Raw genomic sequence first — 12,425 nt, forward strand, 5'->3', positions numbered from 1 at the left:
AATTGCTTAAAATATTCAAAATACAGGCAGTTTTTGTTGTTGATGTAGAATAAATGTGATCAATTAGACTAAACTACACAGGCGGAGCTCGTCGGCTGGGCTAATTGTGCTCACGGAGCTGCACAGTGTTGTACACTAGTGAAGAACAACAAACAGATCCTACTAGTTTGTCAGGGCCACGGTCCAATTTCATGACTTTTCCATCAACTTTCAGTGATTTTACAAAACTCCATGACTTTCCTAGTTTTCCATGAGTGTGGGAACCCCGGCTCGGACTGTCGACTACCTGTCCCCGTGTCTCTCCGGTGACTCCTGGGCTCTGGAGTGACGGTCAACTTCACACGCAGGGTCTTGCTCTTGTTGTGGCTCGAGTGGTTCACAGAGGCGTCGACCACGTCGTAGATGTTGTGCATCAGGCTGGACATGTCCTGCAGAGCACGGTTCAGGTTCACAAAGTGACTCAGAGGAAACAGAGATAGGAGAGGAGTTGCCAGTAGAAATAGACGCTCGCGCAAACACACACCTCTTTTGTAACTTTGCCGCTGTTGTCAAAGTCGTAGAGTGTGAAGACCCACTCCTGCCGGTTGTCGTCCTCCACTGAAACATCACACTCCAAGTCCTGATGGCAATCAAGCACACGTGCGTTTGTTAGAGTCGCGTCAACCTCTGACTCGGCCACTTGCAGATATTTGAAGTTTTTCCATCCCAGACGCCAGTGAAAAAAAACTACAGTTATTTCTCAAATAAACACAACAGCGTTTAGTCTCTCTGGTCTAAGAAGGAACAACAAACCGGCCAGGCGTTCAAACTCAGCCCTTTGTGATGTCACAAAGGTCAAATTTCAGAACTTATTATTTTAGCAGGAACCTATTCAGAGGATGGAGCCACTGTTCTTGGATCTGACACGTTCATTGATAATTCAATTGTTATTGCAAAGCGCATCCAAATCAGTTTTCGCAGCTTGTTGACTTGCAACTCACAATAAAATTCTGATGGTGTGCACGAGAACCTACTGTTGCATACATTGATGGAAAATTTCTCTTTTATCAGAGCCAAATGAATTTTTCAACAGATTGTCCTCATCAGCAGGTGCTGCAAACACAAACACTGCCTCAAAATGCACCTGCGTGTTGAGACCCCCACTGCCTGATGGAACACTGACACCAGCCGAACTTCTTTCTTTGCTTTTCACTTTAAAAATGCATTTTTTTAATGTCTATGTGAAATTGTATGATCATTTTGCTTTCTTTCTTTCTCTGCTCCAGATGTTCAAAACGCACACTTCAAGCCAAGTCATATGTTTTATGTTTAGCCCCAGAGAGGCAGGATGGGAGTGAGTCTCACTGGGACAATATACATAGTTTAAATGGCTCCAAAGTCACTCGGACCTCCAAATAGTGCACGTGGTGGATAAAAACGTGTGTCCACCTCCGCAGGATGACACTTCAGTCACACAGTCAATAGAAAAGGACACTTCAGCACGGCGACACTGTGAGGCGCCGGCGCTTACATTCAGACTGATGCGTTTCTTCCCGTTGGATTTGCTGCCGTCTCTGGCAGCCTCCCGTTCTCCGTCCTCGGCGTGCAGGTACTGCAGGTAGCCTTCGCAGCCCTCGGCCTTCTCTGGAGGCAGAACCACTGTGGATGGAAGAGGCCGCGCCCAGGTGAAAAAACTAAAACCCTGCCAGTCCGCATGGACTTTCCTAAAGCCAAGGAGGATTTACACTATCTTTCAGTTGCACTTCACTCCCAATAGGAACATCTGTTTGCTATTTTTCTTAATAAAAAAAAAATTAAAAAATTGAAATAATTAATTCCACTGTCTTTTGTAGTTCTACCATAAAATCGAAATCAAAATCGAGTTTTCAGAGAAAAAAACCGGGATATTTATTTATTTATTTTCATTTTCTAGCCCTAATTCAACGTGAGGCTTTAGGGAGGGACAAGGCGTTGTTCTTCACTCACCCTCTAGGGGACAGTGTTGGTCTGCGAAGGGTCCCTCCTTGGGCTCGCCATGTGGAAACTCCTGGGGGAGGGAAGGAGAGCGAGGTGAGGGTCAGAGATGGAAGTCAATCTACAGTTGAGACCACAGACACGGAGAAAAACAAACATTTCCAGCTAAAGCATTTCCTCCTGGGATGAGAGGAGGGAGCGACGGAGCTGCAGGCTCCAGGCGCCGCCCTACACTTTGAAGCATCAGCCACGCTTATTGTGTTTCGCTGTCTGGGACGCGGCGAGCTCTGTGGCCGCAGACAAGCTTTCAAGATTCCTGCCAGCCCTTCAAACAGAGAAGAGAAAAAAGACGCCACAGTGCCATTCATCATCTCAAGTCTCTGGCTGCCTCTTTTCCAGCCAACCTGTTTATTCTCTGCTCGGCCTGACAGGGAATCGGCTGAGGAAAGTTGGATGGAAGGAGCCGAGCAGAGTTTAGAGGAAGCGTTTGATGTGCTGCCTCGCTGGGGTGAGGTCTGCTCGGCCCCAAACAATCCACCACTGTCAGCTCTGGCCAGCGCTCCTGCGTGTTTATTTTGAATGGAGTGCATTTGGAAATTTCCATGCGAGATAGGACGGAGTGGATGAAACACACACACACACACACACACACACACGGTGCTACGGCTGCAGAAGCAACAACGCCGTCTGAGAACAATCTGTGTGCGCTGCAGAGGACGCACAACGCAACGACTGTCACACACATGTGCCACACACACACACACACACACACTTTAATTACAACTGAATGGTGGAAACAATGAAAGAGCCTCGACCAAAAGTGTTTTCCACAACAAATGATTAATCTGATTGACGTCATCCTGGAGCCCGCTCGGCACACTTTGAAACCCCCCCCCCCTCCCCACCCCCCACTGCAGATTGAATCAAGGGGTCCCACTGAAAGGGGGAACAAATAAAAAACAGATAGATGCTCCAAAAACTAAAGAACTTCATGTACCTTCACTGGAGGTTGAGGCTCCAGCCTGAACATCTGCATACGTTTAGGTAAAGAACCCACCGCCCCCCCCCCCTCTCCGTCGCCCCCCACCACCCCATCCCCATCCCCCCTCCCTCTCTCAGAGTAATGACAGCAACCGGGGGCCTGCGGTTCCATTTAACAATCTGGGAGCCTGTGATTACTCCTCACTTCAGAGGATGAGACCTCCAGCCTGTAATCTGGCCCTGACCTTCACCGCTGACTGCGGGGGCGAGGGGAGGGGGAGGGGGTGGGGTGGAGGGGCGCCGGTGTCAGGGTCAAGGCTCGGACACCCCGCGCACAAATGGGCCCGCCGAGACGTCTGGGGCTGTGGGGGCGGGAGGGGCGGGGGAGGGGAATGGAAGCCCCCACGAGAGGAAGGCAGGAAGTCAGTAGGAGGAATAAAGGAGGAGAAGGAGAAGGAAGGAGGGACGATAAGAGGAGCAGAGCTGGGAGAGGAGGAGAGGTGAGGAGCAGAGCAGGATGTGGCTGGTTAAAGGGGAAACGCTGCCTTTCTGCTGCAAACCGCACTGAAGTCAGAGGACTTTTGCTTTTTATCGTCTCCCGTTGGTTTCTGGAAGAGGTGGAGACACACGCCCACCCCCCGACTCCAAGAAGGCCCCCCCACCCCCCATTCATTTCAATGTAGTTGCTCATCCAGCACACGCTGAAAAGGTTTTTGACTTCTGCGTCGATGGGACCATAGAGCATGTGCAGTAGTGTCACTTCCCATCATGCCTCTGTCACTCACTATTTGGCCAATCAGAACCATTCTGGAGAAGGTCACTGACAGACAAGTCAGGTCGCAGCCAATCAGAACGAGCTGAGACACAGCAGCAACGTGGTGACGTCACGCTGGGAATAAACTCTGTTCTGATGATTTTCTGACCAATATCATTTTTTTAAACGGCTCCCACGGGATTTCTTTTTGCTGCAGTACCACGAATGGCCACTGGGAAAGATCGGTGCACCGCCATATTGCTAGTCAGGTATCCAGTTCTTCTAATACATCCATGGACACACGATGCTGCAACGCTGGGCTCCAAACAAGCGACAGCCTTTCATCACCCGACACCCAGCGGACGTGTGAGTGTGCATGCACGGGCGTGTGTGTGTGTGCGTGCACGTGTGCACTAGCACACACATCACGCACGCACGCACGCAGGCAGGCAGGCAGGCAGGCAGGCAGATTTCCATCCTTTGTGGCTTTTCTCCTTCTTCTTTTTTTCCCTCTTCTCAACGCAGCCAAGTGCTTGTTTGCTTTTCCGCGCTGGATGCTTTTTATCTCCTCTCTTTGTGCCTGCAGTCCCGTAACGAAGGGCGAGCGCGAAAGACGAGGAGAGGGGAGTCGGCGCAGCGCTGCCAAGCTTCACAGGAACATCAAAGGTGGGCCGGCGAGGCGTTCTCCTCCTCCTCCTCCTCTCCCTCTCCTCCTCCTCCTCCTCGTCCTCGTTAACGTGAGAGCGAGCGGGGCAAGGTGCGAGCCGCCCGCCCACAAGGAGGAAGAAGGCAGCCGCTTTGCAAAAAACCCATCAAACCGCCGGCCAAAGTGAAATCTCACTGATCACTGATTAAAATTCAGGTGTCAGGGTGGGGGGAGGGGGACAGAACCAGCGGGTGGGGGGGCTGGTGCTGCTGTGGTGCACCAAGCTCCGCCCACGTCACCCTGCCGCTCATTAAGTTCACGGGGGAAGCTAATGAGAGAGCGGCGTGCGTGTGTGTGTGTGTGTGTGTGTGTGTGTGTGTGTCTGAGAGTTTTTAAACGTCTCCACACATGGCATCTCCATCCAGCAAGTCGCCCAGGGTGTCGGCTTGACAAATCTGCCCACCACATGTGTAATGAAAGTCAACTGGCAGCCGAGCCGCTGCGTCTCATTCCTGCGCTATCACGTCACAACAACAACAACTATTGGAAGAAAAGAGAATGAAAGGCTCCAGAAGGCAGCGCCAAGGCCAGATTAGCCTTCCGGGAGACGTGTTGCTCGGCCGTTGTTTCAGTCCACCTGGACCACCAGCAGGGGGGGGGGGGTCTGCTGGCTCAAAACCAACACTCATCCAGTTTACCTGGAATTGAATTTATAAAAGGATAACCCCTTGACATGCGCCATCTCATTTTCAAGAGGGTCCCGTCAATCAATTATTTTATTTGACTAATGCACCATTTATCTTTTTAGATGCTTTGAAATGTTTGGATTTAGTGGATAATAAAAGCGTATAGATAATGTGTAAAGTCCACAATAACCTGCTTGCTGACTGTATTCACAGGCTGATTTGCCTTTGTTATCTGTTTATTTGCATACGTACAATTATGACCAAACAAACTAAAGTGAAACCGAAACTCTGAAGGTCCCAGCTGAAGTTCTGGACACGTCTGGGGGGTTCAAACAAGCTGAACACGACCTCCTCACACGTCACATCGTTACCATTTAGTTCAGTTTTCTGAAAGGTTGATATATTTTAAGAGAGTCAATATGGAGAACTTGGAGGATGTTCTGATGATGAAGATTGTAAAAGAAAATCATATAATCAATTATTTTGATATGACTGGGTGAAAACAAACAAGGCTTTCCCAACACTGTGTGCACAATCCTTCCACTTGTCAATAACAGAAGGGGATTAAAACCACCAAATGAATAATTGTGACAGTTCTGGGAAAAGACAAAACCCTTTACACGCCACTAAACGCCATCCACCCGCTTGTGAACAGCATACGGGCGCTTTGGAGCGTCTTTTCGAGCCACAGGTTGAGTTGAAATCGCATCATAAATAGATCAATAAAAGGATGACAGTATGGACTCGTCGCTCCGCTCGCCGTGACGGGAAAAACATCTTGGCTGCTAAAGACGGTGGGACGGCAGCCGTCGCAGAGGCACACGTGTGCGGCAGGCGCTGCGGCGAGGGTGACAAGCTGTTGTCAGCTGTCTCAGGGAAAAAGAAGCAGTAGCTCTGTGGAAGCGTCGGCCGAGTGGAGTGGCGGCTGCCGCGCTGCCGGCTGCCGGCTGCCGCTTGCCGCTGTTTGTTCCTGCTTGCTGCCAAAGCTTCCCAAAGCCCCGGACGGCTCTGCCACACTTTTATGTGGTGTAGAGTAACCAGGGGAAGCTTTCATAGCTCCCTACCAGGTGACATCAGACGTCCCCCAGCAGCCTCCTTCACCCCCCCCCCCCACCCCCCCATCTACCCCCTCCACCCCCACCAGCCAGCCAGCCATCGTCCCGCTGGAAAACACTGCACATCTTTGTTCTCACATCCCCACCTTCAGCTCTACCCAGCTCTCTCTCTCTCTCTCTCTCTCTCTCTCTCTCTCTCTCTCTCTCTCTCTCTCTCTCTCTCTCTCTCTCTCTCTCTCTCTCTCTCTCACACACACACACACACACACCCTAAATATAAGCACACACTTTTAGGCCAAGCAACTATTTTTGAAAAATCAACCCCCCGCCCCCCCAAAAAAAAAAATCTTTACAGCCCCCCAGGTATTACAGATGGCAGCGTGATCAGATGTCTGGATGTGTATCCAAGAACGAACACACACATACACACACACACACACACACTCTGGAATAGGAACAACAAAGCCGGCAGCACGCAGGCGCTTCTTTGGGTGATTCTCGAGGATTGGCGGCATCTTTCTCAGAGACACAATTTCACCAAAAAGTCCAAGAACTCTGCTTTTACAAGGCACAGCTCGCGCTCAAAGTGTACCTTTAAATGCAGTTTAACCACACAGTTTGCAACTTATGGAGCAACAGTCTGATCCCCCACTAATGTGATGCAACAGTGGTCGGCCAGCGGTGCGAGTTCTCCTGGACGCACTCGAATCCAAAGCCACCTGAAACTGACACTTAGGACGGCGCCACAGGAAAACCTTGACGGCCGCAACTCTCACTCCCACAGGCCCTTCAGTGGGGATGATTGTCAGGTTCCCCCTCCGGCCCCGGCCACCAAAATGAGGATTTAGCACGATCAAGGTTGCGAAAGGAACACCAGCTCGTAAACAAAGTGCGTACTAGCCCACCGCATTTTGAAAGCGGAGAGGCAGCGAGCGGGGCCATTGAGAAATACAAGCCCTCCATTCCAGCAGAAAACCAAGCTGGCCTCGACTCAAAACCAGATGTGAGCGCTTGTGCTGACAGAGAGCCAGAGCGGAGAGAAAAAAAGGAGAGGGGAGAAGAGGGGTGTAAAGAGGGGGAAGGAGGCTCCGGCTTTAAAAAGCCAAAAAGAAATCAGAGTTGAAGGCAAGAAGGAGAAGCCAGTTGCACAACTTGTGTCTCCTGTGTTGCGAGGCCGTCAAAAGAAGAACACGTCGGGTCTCCTGACAGCCTAACACCAGCTTCACTCCCTCTGCTTCCTCCAACCTCGGCTCGCAGCCCAAGTCGGGGTAATTATGGCGCTCAGAGTCAACAGCACAGACTGGCCTCAGCAACCAAGGGGAGGGGGGTGGGGGGGGGGAGTGATATTAAATCAAACATTGCTGCAGCGCTGCATTGAAGCAGGCCTGCCTAGTAATGCTCGTCACAACCGCAGCGTAAACACAGGCCGTCCCGTCTCCACCTCTCCGTTGTCACCGTGAGCGACAAGCCATGTCCAAGAAGAAGAAGAAACAAACAAACCCTACCTGTCGGACTCCTGTCATTAGCTGACAGGTAAAACACGGCCTCGGCCCGCTAATTAACTCTCGCCTCTCCCTCTTTGGGAATGAGATCACAGCGCCATACCACCCTGTCATCTCCGCTGGGCCCCAGAGCAGCTGAGATGGCCCCAGATACGTCCCGCTATCTGCCAGGTCAGAGCGGAGGCCAGACCGACCGCTCCCCTGGCAGGACATGAATCACGAGGGCCGAGCCTCTGCTGCTGCTGCTGCTGCCGCCGCTGCTGCTGCTCAGGGCAACAACAGCTGTGGGGGGAGACGAGCGCTGGCCTGTCAGCTCCAGCAGCCTGGCCGCTGACGCTCTATCAGGTATTTATCTCGTAGCGGCCATGAATAGTGAATTTATGTGATTCTATATGATTGCTGGATATAATAAGTAGATTTGAATTGAACTAAATTGAATTCTTTATTCGAACATAAAAAACACAAATACCTTAAATAAAATAAGAAAAAGAAGAAAGAGGAAAAAAGAACAAAAGAAGTATCCAGAAACTTAAATACGCTGGAAAAGCATTTCAAGTGTAATAAGTTATGTATAAACACTGTAAATATTATGCACAGTATTATCCAGAAGATAAATATGTCATCTGTTTAATTCTGATGGTTTACTTGGATTGTTTTGGATGTGGGCTTTTTCCTATTATTTTGTGTTATTTGCACAATCACTGGATAAGCGTGTCACATGATCTGGGTGAGGACAACTAGTTAATGCAGTCACTGGTTCACCTGATGAACTGCATTGATTTTTTTTTTTCATGTGACAAGGAGAGAACAGTGAGTTTGGGTTGCCATGTTTTTGTTGATCGCTGTCCATTCCCATCTTCATCCCTATTTTTGGACGTGTTATAACTGAAGTGTTCCGTTCCATTAACACATTTTCGTCATTCATACTTGAGCTCAGCGGCTCTTTGAAAGCACATCTGACGGGAAGTGGTCAGAGAAGGCAGCAAACTGTCTCCTTACCAAAAACTGTTGAGAAATTGTGTGTGGAATATCTACTGGCGTTGACACACCGTTAGCCAGTGGATCAGACGTTAATGCCGCGCTGTGTGTTTTCATATGACAGAATGTGGTCGACGCCGTCTTGACCGTCCGTCAGCACAAAGCAACCGCAGACAATGAGGAAGTGAAGAAAGAAAAAGAAAAGGCTTCCACCGCTGGAGCGACGCAGGAAGTGACGCCGCTCAAGCTGAGAACGAGCTGAAGGAATGTGACTCTTCGCATTCTTTCAGCTGCCCTCCTCATCCTCATCCTCATCCTCATCCTAACCCGACCCCGGCCCGCTGAGAGGCATAAACAAAGATGACCATCGCTGGCTGACCCCCCCTGCGTCTGTCACCGCTGCTGGAATCAGCTCCGCTTCATTAAAACCAGCTTTAATGGGAGCCTGACGTGCACGCGGCCGTCAGCTGTCAGCTCCTGGGGGGGGGGGGCAGAGAAGGGGGGAGGGGGGGGGGCGTTGTCACTGAGGGAATGGAATCGCACTCGCACAATCTGGGTGAGGCAAATGTGTTATTATAAATCCTGGCCGCGGTTCAAAACACGGTTATTGAGTTTTTATGGGAAGCCGCTTGGCATCATCCGCCACACAATGGGCTAAAAATAAGACAAATAAAAACAATGTTGCTGTGCCTCACTGTGTGAGGGTGCTGCTTTCACTTAAAACTTAAAAATACTTTGTTGATATTTATTTTATTTCTTCAAGAAAAAAAAACAAAGAGCTTCTAGCTAAATCCAGTTGTTGTAACCGGCAGAAGTGCTACTAGTAGTGCTAGAGAGTACTCCTCAACAATCAAAAAAAAAGCCAGAGTTTTACATCAGGTTTGAAGGATTCACACACGGAGGTCAATGTCTTGGCATCTGTTTGACGACTGGAAGCGACTGAATAAACAGCCTGGCTGAAATCAGCATTAATGAAATAAAAGCCCAAAAAGCGTTGCGTCTTTGTTAATATCCAGGAAACGGAGCGAAACCAAAATCTGTCATGCAGCCAAAGGCAACTGGCAGCGACGACAAGCGACTGAGCATCATCTACCGCTAATCTACGAGCAAATCGCATTCAGAGTCACTCAGCCGACGAACGAAACGAAAAAAAACAACAAACAAATCAGCACTGGGCAGGTTGGGGAATCCACAGGAAGTGCGCTGGGAAGACTGGGAACGCCGCCCCGTCGGTTTCACACCCCAACGGCGAATCAAAGGCGGTGGCGTGAGGCGGCCGGGCGCTCAAACAGGATGTTCCTCTGTTTCTGGCCTCCGTGTGGAATTCTGTCAGCCGCCGCCGCCGCCGCCGCTGACCCTCGGCTCTGAAGCTCAGCCAATAGGAGGGAGGGACGGAGGGCTGGGGGAGGGGGGGGGGGGGGGGAGGCCGACAAAGCTCGGAGGATTTGTTCCACATTCCGCAGGCCCCCTTTAAACAACACACAGCCGTGCCGGGATGCCAGGTCTGGGAGGAGGGCCGAGGTAGCGGTGCACTCTCTCTCGCTGACTCCGCCCAGCTCCACCAGTATAACCCCCTCTCCCCCTCCCCCAACCGCTGGGGGTCTCCGGTGTCCTCCGCTGGTTCAGACTAAATGGACCCTTGGAGCTGACGGCCTGTCGGGAGCGTCAGCAGGGATTTGCAGGCGCTTTGCCGCCGCGCAGCGTGACATGGCCCTCACCTGCGACGCTGCACGTCAGTTTGCAGCTGTCTCAACCGTCTCACCCTCACTCTCTCACTCTCTTTCTCTTTCTTGAGAGGCTTTCTTTTCTCCCCTCCCTTTTGCAGTGTCACTTATAATTGTCCTCACCTGGGAGACAAGCACTGACGCCGCTCTTCTTTTCTTCTTTCTTTCTTTTTTTGGCCACTGGTTCAGTTGAGTCGCGAAGGGATTTGAGTCACGGCGTTGAAAAAACAAAAGAAAGAGAAGAAGGCGGCGTGCTGGCAGCTTGTCGGGGGCGAGGCCCTGCGGTCGGAGCTGCAGGCGCTGCAGCACTCCTGCGGGTGACTGAGAAATGTAAACAAAGCGTGTTTGGGTGAAGGACAGCTGCGGCCCGAAGCCCAGAGAGGCTTCACCCGCTGAGCGAGTCGTATCCGCCCCCCCATCCCATGCACCACGAACACGACGTGTTGGCTAACATTGCAAAAACTGTTGTTATTTCGGGTGGATCAAAGTGTTTTGGTGCGGCTGCTTCATCTTTTAGGTTTGACTTAAGAACGAGCTCATATTAACTCTTTATCTTTTCTACTTTACCCTCTTAACATTCTTCAAAAACTTCAAAGTTTATTTACTTAACGTGTCATATCAGCATTTAGATTGACAGTGACAATAATAATCATCAGAACTCTCCTGATGTGTCCACACTTGCTCGAACTAGATTTAACATCAGGTCTCCATCCAGTTTAAAACCTCCAAGCCCTCTAAAACGAATTTCACCTACTGCTCCGAACAAATTATTAGTGCTTATAAAAACTTCACAAGAGGCGGAGTCATCTCATGTTTTAAGTCATTTATCTTTGTTTGGCCCGAGGACGGTGCGACTGTTTGTGCTTTGAAACCTGCGAGCGGAATCGATATGGAAATAAAAGGCGACACGATGGACGAAAACTCAGCTCTTAGTCCGACCCGACGGCTCGGACTTTGGGCTTGCAGAGCTTCATGTTTCTTTGCCTCTGACTGAGCACACATTCTGCCAACAGTGACGACAAAAGTGACGTTGAACGTCCCTGAATACTGAGTGATGTGACCCCTGGTGGAGGAAACACCAGAGTGACGTCCGTCTAATCCAGCAAAGCTCAGCCTTTTTTGAGCCCAGTTTTACATTGGAAAAAAAATCCCATGGCACACTACCAAACAAAAACATTATAAAATGATACTTTTTAGCCTAATAATGACAATACAATCTGGTTCATTTTCATCTCTTTCAAAAAGTGTTTCCATGACACTGCTGCCATAGACCTCTATATGGAAGCGCAGCTGGTATCTCAGGACACACCAGTGGTTGAGAGACGCTGCTCTGATCCACGACCACTTTTGGCCTTCTGGCTTCAACGTGTCGCCCTCCTGCTGCTGCGAGTTGAGCGGGCCGCTGAGTGAGCCGCCTGCTGGTTTCCCCTTAGCCTCCCAAACCCCCAGCGGTGGGGTTAAGAACAGGTTGAGGGTGAAAAACCGCAGCGCCACAGCCCAGTAGCTGCTGCTCCCTCCGGGCGACTCGGAGAAACGCACAGATGCAGACGGACGAGCACGATAAGAGAGAATCCGCTGCGGCTGCGACCAATCGGCCCTTAATGTAGCGTGGAGCTCTCAGCACATCCGTCTGGGCAAATCCGTCAGGGGCCTCTCTTGTACTGTACTGCTATTATGCTCACAGAGCTCTCGGGACCACCAGAAAATATAGGGCTTTAAGTTCAGAAGGGGCGCAATGCTTCCAAAGAGGGAGGGGGGGGGGTGCTGTCTCGGTGAAGTTATATTAACACATGGTGAAGCCCCCGGGTTTATTCCTACTGATCCGAAATACACCTGAAGACATGACGCGATGGCTTCATTTGGTCTCCTCGTGGCGCTATTTAGATTTTCCAGGTTTTGCGCAATTCCAGGGGTGATGGAAACGCAGCTAGTGATGATGACGAGCTCTTTGTTTTCCTCAACTGCAAATTTCAAGAGTGAAATGCCTGAAATTTTCACGTTTCAAATATAGGCGGACGCGTTGCCCTCGCGCAGCTCGCAACGCTTTGGTCTATTTTTAAAAGTCACAACGTGAAAATAGAGGCTTGGATTATTTTGAAGGTCACCTTTGGTGAACAAAAGAGAAAAAAAAGGCAATTTCCTGCAG

The 12,425-nt window shown here is 50.3% G+C and overlaps 1 protein-coding gene across 1 annotated transcript in view; it reads right to left on the reverse strand.

Moving 5' to 3' along the window:
* Positions 1-12,425, reverse strand: part of nkd2b (NKD inhibitor of WNT signaling pathway 2b) — a 29,966-nt gene that overhangs the window by 2,565 nt on the left and 14,976 nt on the right. Inside the window, exons 4-7 of the mRNA XM_076027863.1 lie at positions 1,966-2,026; positions 1,511-1,638; positions 524-619; positions 287-428 (exon numbers count right to left, since the gene is read on the reverse strand). Coding sequence (XP_075883978.1) covers positions 287-428; positions 524-619; positions 1,511-1,638; positions 1,966-2,026 — 427 coding nt within the window. The remainder of the gene's footprint in view (positions 1-286; positions 429-523; positions 620-1,510; positions 1,639-1,965; positions 2,027-12,425) is intronic.

This window comes from Nelusetta ayraudi, unplaced genomic scaffold, assembly GCF_046127955.1.
Source record: "Nelusetta ayraudi isolate G7.1 ecotype Tasmania unplaced genomic scaffold, CSIRO-AGI_Nayr_v1 ptg000003l, whole genome shotgun sequence".
Lineage (NCBI taxonomy): Eukaryota > Metazoa > Chordata > Actinopteri > Tetraodontiformes > Monacanthidae > Nelusetta > Nelusetta ayraudi.